The sequence below is a fragment of the Catharus ustulatus genome, chromosome 24, assembly GCF_009819885.2.
Source record: "Catharus ustulatus isolate bCatUst1 chromosome 24, bCatUst1.pri.v2, whole genome shotgun sequence".
NCBI lineage: Eukaryota > Metazoa > Chordata > Aves > Passeriformes > Turdidae > Catharus > Catharus ustulatus.
In genome coordinates, this window is record NC_046244.1 from 387438 (window position 1) to 402327 (window position 14890).

The 14890-nt window shown below is 46.1% G+C and overlaps 1 protein-coding gene across 26 annotated transcripts in view; it reads left to right on the plus strand.

The window, feature by feature from the left end:
* The window catches only part of EIF4G3 (eukaryotic translation initiation factor 4 gamma 3), a 143055-nt gene that overhangs the window by 64892 nt on the left and 63273 nt on the right, over positions 1–14890 (plus strand). For 15 of the 26 annotated variants that reach the window (XM_033079774.2, XM_033079779.2, XM_033079780.1 and 12 more), the window contains 3 exons: positions 3229–3324; positions 4629–4742; positions 8102–8134. In XM_033079774.2, coding sequence (XP_032935665.1) covers positions 3295–3324; positions 4629–4742; positions 8102–8134 — 177 coding nt within the window. In that variant the 5' untranslated portion in view covers positions 3229–3294. Of the gene's footprint in view, positions 1–3228; positions 3325–4616; positions 4743–8101; positions 8135–14890 lie in introns of all 26 variants that reach the window. The other 11 variants (XM_033079787.2, XM_033079788.2, XM_033079771.2 and 8 more) reach the window with 3 other exon arrangements.

The following is a 14890-nucleotide window of genomic DNA, read 5'->3' on the forward strand; positions in this document are numbered from 1 at the left end:
TGCACTTGTTCCTTACTTGTGACCTCACAGCCACGGGGGTCATCTGTCCAAAACTGCCTTGGTTGATGACACCTTAACAGCAGAAACCCTTCTGTGGCCTCTAGTTAAGCCTTGATATTCTTTTTTCTTTATAACTTAATGCTGTGCTCATTCTGGTAGGGCTTAAAAACTAAAGCAAATTTAACCCTGGGTTGTGTCAGTGTCACAAGTGAGTGTCACCAGTGAAGTGCCTTTGGCACTGTGTTCCCAAATACCTGTTTTATAGTTTTGCTGCTAAAATTCAGAGGGCTTTAGGGCTTAGTGATAGCTGTACTACCTTTCTCTCACATTTCCTTTGGCTTGGGTGATTAAAAGAAAACAGGGGCTGTTATGGAGGTGGGTACAGTCTTTGGGGCAGCATCAGATATCCAGCTTATCCTTTGGGAGTGAGGTCTGCTCTATCAAATGCAATTTAAACCTGAAGAAAATGTTTTCATGAGTCTGAAGATGGCGAGGAATAGTAGATATTTTCTTTTGTTGCTGAGGTGCTGTGGGAACAACAGTTTGGGATGAGGTCTCATCTTCTGAGATGTGGAGCTGGAGGCATAAGGAGCCAGTGATCATCTGGTGCATTTATTGGTATTATTTGGTATTATTATTTGTAATATTTCCCAACACAGTCACCTACCCTGTGTGCTCTCTGCTGGCTGGTGGGAGAGATACAAGGGAGAATGGCTTTAAACTAAAAGAGAGTAGGTCTAGGTTGGATATTAGGAGGAAATCCTTCCCCATGAGGGTGGGGAGGCCCTGGCACAGGGTGCCCAGAGAAGCTGTGGCTGCTCCTGGATCCCTGTCAGTGTCCAAGGCCAGGTTGGACAGGGCTTGGAGCACCGTGGGACGGTGGAAGATGTCCCTGTCCATGGCAGGCATGGGACTGGATGAGGATGACTGAAGTCCCTTCCAACCCACACCCTTCCATGATTCCATGATATGAACAGGAGCATCTGGACCTTTGGAAGAAGCCTTAATCTCACATTGGGTAGATCTCCCAGATGCAGAAGGTCAGCAGCAGGATACTACAAAGGCAGGATAATTTCTCCAGGTTGTGGATGAAAAGAGTTTCCCCACATCTCCTTAGCTTTGGGTTATTCACTCTGGAATGACATCACCAGCTCCAGCAGAATCACTCATCAAGTAAAAGGGGAAAAGAGTTGATGCTGCATCTGACATTTCAAACAAAAAAAAAAATTAGAAGACTTCTTTCCAGTTGTTTACGTTAATTGGGTTTTGGCTGGAGTGGATTGGATCAGTGAGCTCCTGGAGAGGAGGGACAGGGCAAACCTCAGAAGATGCTGCTGCCATCAGGAGCTGAGCAAAGCATTTCAACCAGAGGCTGTACTGCTGTATCAGTGTGCTTGGTGTGCTGGATCACAGTAAAGATCTAGTGGTGTGTTTGGAGACACATATTTTATTAACATTTTGACCCAAAAAGCTGTGAAAATGAGGCAGAAGCTAACAGAAGGTCCTGCCTAGTTAAGTTATGTGGTAGGAGCAGTGTCCTTGCGTATCTGTGGAGTCGTGTCTAAGTTTTACTCTTTAAAAAGCAGTTCTAGTGTGGTCCCAGAGCAGGAGTAAAAGGTGTTGCAACCATTGGGTTTTGGGATGGGGCTGTTTTTGGACTGTGCTCATTCCTCTCATCCCCTCTGCCATGTTTTGGGGAGGAGTGTTTGTTGTATTTGTCGTATTTTGCCTATTTTTTTTTCTTTCTTTTTTGTTTTTTTCTTTCTTTCTGAGACCAGGGAATTCCTGGTTGAATTGTTTCCAAACTATATTTTCATTTACCTTGTGTTACACTTCAATCAGCAGGTGATTAATCCAGGGATGGAAGGGCATAAAAAAAAAAGACAATGCAAACTACACCCATGTGCTGGCACTTCTGGGGCCGTTCTGGGACCCTCGTGGCAAGAAGGACCTTAGGGGCTGGAGCGTGTCCAGAGATGGGAATAGAGCTGGGAAGGAGTTGGAGCACCAGGAGAGGCTGAAGGAGCTGGGAAAGGGGCTCAGCCTGGGGAAAAGGAGGCTCAGGGGGGACCTTCTGGCTCTGCACAACTCCCTGACAGGAGGGGACAGCCACGGGGTCAGGCTCTGCTCCAGGGAACAGGGACAGGAGGAGAAGGAACGACCTCCAAGTTAAGTTGGATATTTGGAAAAATTCCTTCATGGAAAGAGTTGTCCAGCTCTGGCACAGACTGCCCAGGGCAGTGGTGAGGTCCCCATCCTTGGGAGGGAGGTTTAGAAGATTAAAAAACTGTGGCACTTGGAGATGTGGTTTAGTGGTGGGGAACATTTGGTCTTCAAGATATTAGAGAGCTTTTCCAGCATTACTAATTCCATGATTCTATGATTCTCGAGAGCAAAGGCTGTTGCAGGCTGGAGGCTGGTTTTTGTGCCATCACAATAATAAACTATAATGCAAATTATGGTTTTGTTCAAAAAGAATAAGGAAAAAAGCACTCCGAAAAGTTATTTCTAAATGTCTCATTAAAATGCATCATCGGCAGAGTTCGATAGCTCCAGTTTATTGTTGCTTTGGGCAAATAACACTTGGGGAGAGCATCTGGTGGGATAAACTGTTATAGCCTATGGAAATGGGTGGAAGGAGGAAAAATGTGCAGAACCTGTAGCCATGGCCTGCCTTCCATCTGGGATGATTTGGGGTTGTTCCATTGCATTGGAAAGGCTTTGATGCAGCAGCAGCTTCTGTTAAACACACTCAAGGTTGTTTCTTGCTGTTTGTCTGATTTTGGAGGATTTATTGGCATTTTCTACAGTTCTGGCTTTCCTTGGAAACTGGTTCAGAGAAGGCTTTTGGAAACAGGTGGCCAGGCCTTTGGACACGCAGGGTTTTGGTGACACTCTTTTGGGGCATGCGTCTCGTAGGTTGTTTTCCACTGCAGTGCTCGGGGAACTCAGGTGATAAATAGTAGCAAACTGACTTATAAAATGGTAGTAAACTCTCACTAATAATGAGTAATGCATCTGTTACTTACTAGTGGAGCTGCTATTGGAGCTGCAAACTGCTACCAAGAGAGGCAGTGTTGATGAATTGGTCCTTGACAGAGACCGTTTCTCCGTTGCAATCTCACCTTTATCTCCATGTCAGTCACTCCAACTGATAATGTGTTCTGTTCCTGGTTTTTTGGATGAATAATTGGATCCACTCTCTTTTCTTTTCTTGTTCCCTGGCAGGCTCCATATCCCTCAGGACAGAATGCAGCTCCAACCACATTGGTGTACCCTCAAGCCCCTCAAACAATGAACACGCAGCCTCAGACCCGCTCACCGGTAAGGAGCCCATGCTGGCCTCATCTCCTGGTCTTTCCTTCTCGTTTGTGTGTTTGTCTGTGTGTGTCTATAGCACATGGCTGGTTCTCTGGAAAGCCTGTTTTACTACCTGGAAGCACATCCCGAATGGCAAACCTTGACTGAGTTTTTCAAACACTATCTTGATAGGATAATTTTCCTTCTAAAGCTCCTAAAGAAGCAGTAGTGGGATTCTCATCTACCTTCAAATAACACCATTTATTTTTAGCCTAGTTGCTTTCAGGTTCACTTCATTATAGAGTTCAGATTCATTGCCAGAATCTTTCTCTTATCTTCTTTTTTTATAATTCTTTTTATTTTTTTCTTTAAGGATGTATTTTATGCAGGGACAGACCAAAGATCAGACACAAGCAATTCTCTGCAGCAGCACTTGGTCACCAGTGGCCTCTGGGCTTTGCTCCCAAATCAGTGCCACTGATCATTTCTAACCCTGCAGGTACTCACATGTAACCTAGAGCTTCTGTGTGCTCAGATCTTTTTGTGCTGAACCCCTTTTTCGTCCAACTTCAGGTTTGATCATCCTTCACAGTCTGTTTTTTGGGGGTGGGTGTTTATTGTTATGCCACTCTGCTGTTGTAGGACTTCAGTTCCCCAAATCTGATATTTTCTGGGGATTCTCTGCTTGTAGCACAACTCCACATGATGTTAGAAGACCCTCCTAGGGCATTAGAGGCTTTGCCCAGCTTCTGGAGGCATGGTGGCTTCCCATCACCATGTCTCAAGGTTCCTTCAGCTGAGGGAGCAGCAATCCTGCACCTCCTTGCCCTTCTGTGTCAGGCTCACCTTCAGGTTGCCCATAACCCCCTGGTGCCTTCCCAGCACTCTTCTCTCTTTAAAGTAAGGCAAATGCTCCTGGAGCTAACTGAAAGCCTCTGGGACAGAGGAATTTGTACACAAAACAGGTATAAATACAGATATACCCAGGGCAAGAATCCCCAAACCTGCAACATCACTGGGGCACTTGCCCAGCACTGGAGGTTCCCCCTCCAGGACATGCCAGGGTTTGTTCTGAGGCCACTTAACCTCTGCTGATGAATGAGCCAGGTAATGCTGACTTTTAAGTTCTTTGATGTGGACAGCCTGGAATTTGTCCTTAGTGCTCCATTCTAATCAGTAATGTAGGACACTGCTGGTAAAACTCTTTCCTCAGTAAGTATAATCATCTTTCTCTTTAATTGTTGCAAAGCACAGCTAAGCTGGTATGGTTAGAACTGGAGCAAAAACTTGACTGAAGAGCTGCATCTCTAAACCAGTTTTTTTGACAGCCCAGCAGAACAGTGCCAATACATTGCACAGAAAACTGGAAGAGGAGGAAGGTTTTGGAACAGAGTCCGGTTTACAGGTCCCTGGCTGGAAGAGGCTGGATAAAATACTGCATTGTAAGCAATATAACAAACTGTACTCCTTCTTGCAGGCAATTGTGCCCATGGCACTGTTTTTATTTCTTCTTCCTTTCTTTATTATATATATATTTTTTTACCACATCCTTTTTTGTTGGCTACAGAAATGCACTGATTTTGCTTCTTTGCTGAAAGCACGAGCTGCCGTGGCAGCCTCTGCCAGGTGAGGTGGTGCCACAAGGGCCCAAAGCTGAGTTACAACTGGGAGGTCTGACCTGGGGTAGGACAGAGACCAGGGCCCCTTGGGCTTTGTCACTCAGCAGAGAGAGAATCTGCAGGAAATTTGGCCAGTAAATTTCAAATTTTGTAGGGTTTTGGCCCTGTAACTGAGGAGATCCTGAGGAAGAATTTATCTGCACCTGTCAGCCTTGTTTGTATTCTTCTGAGCTCTCCTGTGTGCAGGTTTTGCCATGTGCTCTGCTAGTGCCCATCTCACCCCATGATAAAAGCTGCTCCCACCCATCACATCTCATTCCACCTCCCACCCCAAAGCAAATGCAAGACTAGCCCAAGCCTGAGCTACTCCTGCATTTGGTTCTTCGCTTGATTTATTTATTTGTAATTTTTTTTTCTAGTTTATTTTTCAACCATCCCATTTGGTGGTGAGGGGAGGGTGAGCAGGGGATGAGGACGGTGGTGGGGTGGCTTTGCCATCCCTGGGTTTCTGTCATGGGTAGGCAGGACTGATCCAACCCCTCCCTCAAGCCGGAGCTTCCTCCATCCTGTTCTGCATCCAAGGGCCATTGGAAGTGCAGAGCTCAGGCATTTCTATTCCTCCCAGGACAGCTGCCTTTGCAATCCAGACAGCTTCATGTTTGCTCCCTGTTAGCATTGCTCCCATAGCGGGAATTGCAAAGCTCCAGCTGAGGAAGGAAAACAAAATCCGGGTCTTTCAGCGCTGCTGAAAATTCCCCATTAGCTCTTGGCCATTCCGGCCCCAAACACCAGGTGATCTCAACACAAACAGTCCAATTTTAGGACTTCTGACAAAAAAAGATAAGCTGGAAGGGGTGCTGGGGCAATCCAGGAGGGGGTGAGGTGTGCCAGACCAACATCTGCAGGGAGAGAGTCCATGGAGCAGTGGGCAGGACTGTAGGGAGTGGGGGGGATGGGGCAGGAAGGTTGCACCCAGGATTTAGGTTTTCCTATCTACTGTCTTCATCAAACAGAGAAAAAACAACCCTAAGTGTCTATTTTAAGCCAGCAGTGACTACAGTTTGTTCTGTTGCTTACAGTTATTCACAGGAATAATTCCTATCAAACAGAATTATTTTTAAAATTTTAAAATCAAGAGCCAGTGGTGACCAGTGCAAAATAGATGAAGGCATTTTTCACAAACTTAGACCTTTTATTTTACTTCTTGTAACACATGTTACTTTCTACCACGGAATAAACTTTGGCTTCTTCAGATAGAAACTTCCAGCTCTTGTTTTAGGCACAGTGAGAACAAATCTTTTCTGTACATCAGGGATGACAGAGGTGCCTTGGCCCTGAAGTGAAGCAGTACAAGGTTTCTGCATCCCAACATTCTCTTTTTGGCCGTTTTCTTTCATTGGTATCTAACACACAACATGCAGCCCCATGGAAAGGCTCAGCCTTTCCAGGGTAGCTTTAGTCCCTTTTCCCAAACACAAGATATTTGAGCTGGGAAATTCTTTGGGAAAATAAGGACTTGAAGTGCTTTTATCTCGGGAGACTCATCCAGGTACCTGTTTCTCCTCATCCACAGAGCCACTGCCCTCCTCTCCCTTGAGCCTCAGAGGGATCCTGAGAGGCTGAGTCCTTCTGTTTTATTGAAATAGAAATTATAGCTTTTTAGTTTGACAAGGTGACCATGCTTTGGTTTTTATTCTTTAATGTAAGGCTTAGGGAAATTTTTCCAGGATGAGAAAACTATTTTGTGAACCAGTGCAGGTTGTTCTTGTCCCAGGAACAGTCTGTGGTGTCCATATTTATTCACTTCTGAAGATTTTTATGACTTTCATCCAAGTGTCACCAAGTACCACCATGACGTGAAGGTAGAAGGAATATATAAACACCAGGCTTAGCAGAGTAGTTCTTGGAAATCTTTAAATCTAGGCAATTTTAGTGTTTATAAAGGAAAAAATCAAAAGGACCAGTGAATATTTATGCTTTGCTTCATGTTTGACGACGTTAGAGGAGCTGGAAGGGTTGCAAGTGAACCCAAGCCCATTTTTCCTTATAGAAAAAAAACTTATTAAGAAAGTCACTAAGTAGTAACCTGTTTTGATCACTGGCTACTAATCTGAGGCAGAAAGTAAATCACAGTGAGCTCCTGAGAGAGCAGAGGTGGCTGTGCTGAGGAATCACAGCAGAGGTACACAGTGGGTAAACTCTACTCTGGATGTAGTTGTGGTCATTGCAGTTAATTATTGGAGCAATTATCAGTAGAGTTCTCTGCTCTCATTGTGGAGCTCTGCACGTTACACTGAGAATTAAGGGTTTCAACACCTAACTCAGCTCTGGAAGTGGGTACCTGGTCATCTTTTCTTATATTTTCCATTTCTTGCATTCATTTTTTATTTCTATTTTAACAATCAGTTCCTTATTGGGAAATGCTTTTAATGTCAACTAAGCATGTGAAATTGGGATTATTTTCCTCTGTGTGTGGCCCAAGTGAGTGGGAAATGATTAAGTAGCCTGAGCTCAGGGCTGGGAACCAGGACCTCCTGTTCTCCCTGCAGGCTCCACTGCTGATGTCTTCAGCTCCCCGGGATAACCTGATCCTTCCCATTCAGAGAAGGTGACAAATCCCACTCGTTACGGAGGGGTTTGCTGCCATCCCAATGGAGGAATAAAGCTGGAAATGCAGTAGCAGGGCGTGTATGGCTGCTCTTTGCCTCGCAGGGATGTGCCATGGCCCCTGTGCCTCCTGGCTCTTCCCAGCTGTGAGACTCCATCCTCCACTCCCACTAAATCCCCAGAGCAGCTCCGGCCCAGCTGCTTTAACCATTGACCTCCACCTTGAACAGTTTCAGAATCTCCACTGCTGCTTGTTTTAAGTTGGGTTTTTTTTGGTTTTATGTTTTCTCCACAGGCAGGATAAGGAATGCCTGCATCCCTGAGTGCCTTTAGGATCTCGGGCAGCTTTGGCTGTTTATCCCAGCTCCCAGCACAGTGCCCATAGCGATGTCGATGTCCATCGTGGCACCTCAGTCCCTGTGTGTCACTGTCTTGCAGCAAAGCTTTTGACTGTGTTGTTGTTGTTTTATTTTCTGTGGGTTTATTTTGCATAGAGTGTGACATTTTGGTTTGTTGTGGTGTTTCTGACTCTTTGTGCCTTTCCTTTTGTGTTTGTTTCTCCCGCCTTTCCTCAGTTTGCAGCGGGGCCTCGACCTGCCCATCACCAGGTACAGTACCTGCCCCTTTGTTATCACCCTGCACTAATTGGCTGGGGGGTGGGGGTGGAGGTGACTCACCCACTAACTGAGTGGAGGAAAGCAACCCTGTAGTACCTACTGGCACGTGCATAACCCTGCTAACAGCCGCCTGCACCACTGAGTGACACTGACTTCACCCCAGGGTCACTGCTCCCATTAACCACCCCATGCCCCCAGGGGAGGAGAACCTCTAGGAATCATTGCCAGAGGTTTGTGGGATTCCCTTGCCTTCTCACATCACTAGAAACTTGTTCTGAATATTTCCCAAGCAAGTCAGTGGATTCCATTTCCTGAAGATGTCACCTGAGAAAATCCTACTTTTCCAACTCAGAGCAAAGTAAACTTCCGAGTCCCTGCGTTGGTTGTGTGATACACCTTGCATTGCTGAATGTCGTTTGCACTTAGCCCACAAAAGCCAGAGCTGTAGGAAACTTCTAGTATTCCTGTTGCACGACTTGGGCTTTGTAAGGAACCATTTCATTATTAAGAAGGAGAACTAGGAATAGCTCTGGCTCATGGAACTCCTCAGGAGTGGCAGAATTGAGACTTCTCCAGTGTCATGAGAGATACACGGGCCTGTCTGTCCTAGTCAGGGTGTCTGGAATTGTCTTTTCTTCAGCTCCTACACTCCTCTTTGCCAAAACTCTTATCCTTGGGAACTGATTTTGATACTTCTTGTAGGTTTTGAGGGAACAGAGGTGGCACTACTGGTGGGAAAGAGGAGGAGAGGCAGGGCAAGGCAGGAGAACTCTCCCAAAGCTCTCTTGGCTTAGAAGAAGCAGGTTGTTTCTACAAATTAATAGAAATAAAAATCCCATTTATCCTGTGGTGCCAGGACAGGGGCTTGAGGCATGAAAGGTTTTTTCCAAGGGAATTATTTTGTTCTCACTTCATTCATGTTACTGAGCAGTTGAGCACTGGGATGAGCAGTGTGGGGAGAGGTCTGTCTAAGGAGAGCAGGTAAGTTAACTGGGCACAGACACCCCAAATTCCCATCATCCTTGTTCCTTCCAGCTCAGAGAGCAGCAGGGGAGCTGGAGCCTTCCAAAGCAGGGCAAAAAAAGGAGTTTAAAGAGTAGAATGAGACATTTCCAGTTGTTTGCTCATGGGCAAAGGTCATATGGGATGGGGCAGTGGTTTCTGTGCATGGCTGGGAGGGTGTGGACAGGCAGTAGTAGAGAAATGTTTGCAGGATGACTGGGCAGCCTGGGCAACGATGGCATCGGGATCTTGTTTAGATACTTTTTTCTTGACCTTAACTTCAGGTTGGTGTTTATACTGCACAATACAGAGAGTGCACTGCTGCTCTGCAGCTCCTTAGTTCCTTCATGGGTCATTCCTAAGCCATATATTCACTGGAAGCCATTTCATGTTCTCCTAAACTTTACTGAGCTCTCTGTGAGCAGGTTTTGGCCCAGGAGTCTTGAGGCAGCACAGCCTTGGAGGAAATAATTCCAGTGACTGGGGGCTTTACTGGTGGGACTTTGCCACCAGTCTGGCAGAATGGAATCCAAAACTTTCCTTTGAACCGAGTTATGGCCCTGTCCTTACTATGCTTGTAAATCCCAATGTTTTCCCAGTTTTATCACAGTTAGATTTTTGTCTCTGTTGCGTTTGAATCTGCTTATAATTATCAGTGGAAGTTGTCACCATTAGAAAAATATTCCAGGCTTTATTCCCAGTTACATCTGTCGTGCTGCATCAGGACAGGCACAGAAAAACTGGGACTGTGGATGAGCTGTTTGTTTCCTTTAATCCAAAACACCCATGGTGTGGATTGGGGGTGGAGAGAGGGATTTTGGCCCCTGCCACGCAAAGGAGGGTCACGACTGTGGGAGCAAGTTCATCCTAAACCCATCACTCCCAGGATGCTTGAGACCAACATAAATAATTATCATCACATGAGAGTTTTTAAACTTGGATAAATTGTGTAACACAAGCTGAGAGCCTTGAGACTGAGATTTGTAAGCTAGAAAATGTAAATAAGTAAATTTGCCTCAGCAAGGCTAATGTTTACTGCAACAACTCCACATTCCGTTTGAAGACAGCAGCAGCATCGTGGGGTTTGCAATTCCCTGTGTCCATCCCAGCTTTTATTAACATGTGCCTTGTATTGATTCTGAGTCTCCTTCAGGCAAATAATGAATTGTTCTTTAATGCTACTGCCTGTAATTATTAAATCTTCAAGGTACTCAAATGAGCGTGATTCAAGCACCTGAAGTTGAATGGCAGCTTTATAAGCAGGGCTTTTTCCTGGATGGAATAACCTGCCCTGGAGTTGGACGGTTACAGTGCGAGTTGGTGGAGCCAGTTAATGCTGGAGAAAGTGTGACCACACTGTGTGAGAGAAAACAGCAGAGATTTAGGGTGTTAAGAATAGTGGCTGGGAAATGAAATGAAATCATTGCAGCAGTTCTGACTGGAAGTTAAATGTGCATCAGTAATTCCTGGTTCCCACATCACACACTGAGAATCTGCAGGAAAACCTCACTTTATAGGAGACAGAAAACAGCCCCTACAAAGTTTCTTGGACAAGATATTTAAATAACATTGTCAGCTTGTGTTTTTCCCCAGTTGCTGTAGCGCACACTGCCTGGAATTGCTGCTCCATTTCCCACTTTGTGCATTGAGTTTCTTTGTTTTTTCTTTCTAAGTGAGGCTCTGGAGTCACTTTGTTGCTTCTGATCCTCACAAAGCACAGTTGAGAACAGAAGTTTTCTTCTAACCTGAGCCTCAAAATGCAAATTTTTGTTACATTTTAATCTGCCTAAAACCCCTCATTTATGAAGTGACTTGGGGAGCGTGGGGTTTATTTTAGAAATGGGTGCTCAGAAGAGGCTGGTGTAATTAAAAACAGAAATCAGAATTATGAACTGAAATGTGGTAGTTTCCTTTGGCTTGAACTGCGTTTGAGACGGGTCTGCTGCTCATGGCTCAACCTCTCACTTGAGGTTGCTGGAAGAGTTTATTCCAATTTTAGCTTGGGGTTTCTTGAGATCCTGTGGGTGTAACTGGTACAACAGAGAATGGGCTTGGCTAGGTGCTGTTGTGAAAAAGATTTGGGACTTGGAGAGGTTGGGAATTCACTCCCTGAACTGACCCAGCTGACCATTTTGTAGCTTGTTTGGGGTATTTCAAGTCAGAAAGTGGCAGGAAACGGCTGCTGCAGTCAGTTCCCTGTCTGCACCTATGAGTGTGTGAAGGAGCTGCCACATCTAAACCCCAAAAAGTGCTTTTCCCCTTCATTTTATCATTTAGTGAGTAATAAAACTGGGGAGTCTGAGGGGAAGGAAATGAGCCTTGCCTTAAGCCGGCTAAAAAAGCTGCACTGAGGTGCTGGGGAAGCAGGACCTGGGGATTTGTGATTGCAGCTCCTGCTCCTGGCACCAAGGAGCAAGGGACAGGACAAGAGGAAATGGCCTCAAGCTGAACCAAGGGAGGTTTAGGCTGGATATTGGGAGAATTTCTTCATGGAGAGGGTGGTCAGGCACTGGAAGAGGCGAGAGTCAGCATCACTGGAAGTGTTCAATCAGTGTGTGGATGCGGCACCTGGGGACATGGGTTAGGGATGGACTCGATTTTAGAGGGTTTTTCCAACCTAAACAATTCTAAAATTCTCTGATCTTCACATCTCAGTTCTGCAGTTCCTCAGTTCCTACTGCATTGCCTGTGCAGGCACCTCCTCCTGCCCCCACCTAGGCCAGGCTCAGGTTATCCCACCAGCCTTCCTGGTGGCACCAGAAAGACTAGAAATTAATAACAGGAGCATGAGAAGCTGAAGTGCAGGGTGACAACTTGCTGAACTTTGCTTTTGCTTCTGTTCTCCACAACCTCCTACAGGGCTCCATGGACACATCACAACATCCAGCCATGATCCTAGGGAAAAAATAGATGAATGCCCATGTTCACCAGGCTGAGCTTAGCATAGGTTTGTTTTTAGGCTCTTATCCCAAATTAATATTTTGGTGCAGCTTTAGGGTCCAAGGGAGCACTCCTGGCACTGGGAGCCATGGCCTGGAAATACGGAACAAGTGGCAAATCCGTGAAAAACAGTGATGGGTGATCAGAAGAGGCTGGGGCTCTCCTTGATCTCTGCTTTTCTAGATGGCATGTTGGTCATTGATTTTCTTTTTCTCTGGGCACAGAGTGATTGGGGAAGAAAATGAAGAAGATGATGGTAAATAAAAGGATTTGGGGGGATTGGAGTATGTGAGCAGTGACTAAAGGGAAAATGGCAGGGAAGTGCAGAAGGGTAGGCAGGAGGTTTGGAGTGGATTTCCGTAAAATTAGTGTTAATTCCTCTTGCTCAAACAGCAAGTGTGTGTCTGCAGCAAATTTAGTGAGTGCAAAGCTGGAAAACAGGGTCAGCACAGAGCGCTGGCATGGCAGCAGGTGACAGCCAGCCTGGCACTTAGTGCCAAGAAGGTTTGATTCCATGAGATGGAAGCTCATCAGCTGAAACCATCTCTGCAATGCAACCTTCAGCTAAACACTGCAGTTATTTCCAGTTACAGAGTTTTGGGAAGCACTGGGGGAAACTGTGTGTGGAGCCTGTGTGCAATTCTGCTTTTTGATTTTTCAGAAGAACTTCCTTGAGCAGGGAGGGAAGGGCTGCTGGGACAGGGAGGGCTTATGGGATGAACAGGCTGAGGAGCTGAGCTTCAGGGAGCTGATCAAAGCAGTGTCAGAAGGCTTTGCTTGTGCTCCTCTGGGACTGAGAGGGAGCAGCCCTGGGTGAAGTCAGAGACCGTATTGCCCAGGAGCATTGACTCCCCAGGTGATCTAAGAAATCCCTCCCTAACACATTGGGCAAATAAGGGATGAGATATGACTCAAAGACCATGACCCAGGCCCTCAATGATTGCTGAACAACCAAAATCATCGTAGATGTAGCAGGGCTTACAGTAATTTCACGATTATAACCCGCACCATTTTGACTAAAATTTTGGTCCGAACCCAAAGTGCGGCTTATAATCAGGTACGGCTTGTATATGGACAAAGAACGAAAAGTTAATGTTTTAGTTTGGAGGACGGGTGTCTGCTGAGAAAGGCAGGAGCTTCTCTTTGAAATGGAGAATGTAAACCCCCTCCCTCCAAATTATTATAATTTTGAAATCAAGGCGCTTCCAGGCAAAGATATGGGAATTAGGAATAACAGTTCTTTTCTAGGGAAATTAAAATAAAAATACAGTACTACAAAGAAACAAACCCCAAACCCTGACACAGTCAGAGTACAACCTGACACCCTGTCAGGCAGGGTGTTGGCAGCAGTCCCGTTCCATGGTTGCTGCATCCTCCTGCAGTGACAGATGTGGCTCAGCTGGAGCAGTGCTCCTGCAGAAGGTGCAGTTTCCCTCTGGAGCTCCAGTGGTGATGTGGAGAAATCCGGTTTTCCTCTGGAGTCCAGTGGAGAAAGGGCTCCCTTAGTGTCCCAAAACCTCTGTTTTTTATCTTGTAAAGAAATGTTGGGCTCTTCCCCCTGGCTGAGCACTTCCAATGGATGCAGTAATTTATCAGTCCCACAGTGGGACTCAATGGCCATGAGCAGAAAATGACTCGCTGGAGGAAGGATGGGTTGTGAAAAGATAAAGAACACTGCCCTGCCTGGTTTCAATGGATGGCTCATTAGCAGAATATCTCCCACGGAGATAAGGATCAGTGCCCCCACCCTCAACAGATGGTGACAGAATAGATACCTTTTGTTACACTCTGTATTGTAACATGCGGCTTATAATCAGGTGTGGCTTGTGTATGTGCGGCTTATAATCGTGAAATTACTGTAATTTTTGAAGGAAGGAGTCGAACTCTGCTCGTGCAGAGTTTCTCTCAGAAGCTTTTCTATGGCCCAGGGTACCTTTGCTGTGGTCCTGGGTGTTCTCCACTCCAAATCCTGCACTTTCTAGAAGAAACAGAGACCAAATCTATCAGATTTTTCACTTCCTGCTGTTATTCCAGAGGACATGTTAGTGTTACTTGAAGGCAATGCATCTTGTAGGCATCTCTTTGAACTTGCAATGCAGAATTTTTAGCAAATTAAATAGCAAATAAAGTAGCAACAAACAGGGGTCGGGGGTGGTGGGGGAGAAACCTAGATGAGTGCTCATCTCTTTTAGCAAATCAAATAGCATAGCATTCCTAAACATTCCTCTGAACACTGCTGGCTGAGCTCCTGAGGGCCAGGGGTGAGAATAAAGCTGTTTGTCAGACAGGTGCTGCAGGTTTAGAACAGTCAAACCCACGACCAGGTCAAATGCACAGTGCTGCCATACCAGGTTTCCTCCAGAATCCTGGCTTGACTTACACGAGCTGGGATAACTGTAAGTCATTCAGACTTTTGTCGGAGAGGTCTCAGGTTGCCTGTTGCTTTCTCACCATCTCTGAAGCTGAGCCAGCTCTAGGATGGTGTAGGCACACAGCGGGTCTCTGAGAGGTTTTTTGACATCCAGTCTCCTTATCAGAGACCCCCTGCTGCTGTGGAGCAGTTCTGTGGGGGTGTTCAGTGCTCATGGAAGAGCAGCTCAGTGCTACGCCCATTCCAGAGCAGGATGCTGTACTTCAGTCTGCTGCAGCCGGGAAGAGCCTGGGCTGTGTGCACAGAATGGAGCTTCCCCAGCCCGCGCCCCAGCAGGGCTCGCCTCAGGAGCCTCTGGGGATGGAAGTGCTGGCAATGAGCAGCTGTCCATGGGCAAGGAGTTCCCACTGCTGGCAGTGTTCCCTGCATGGTCT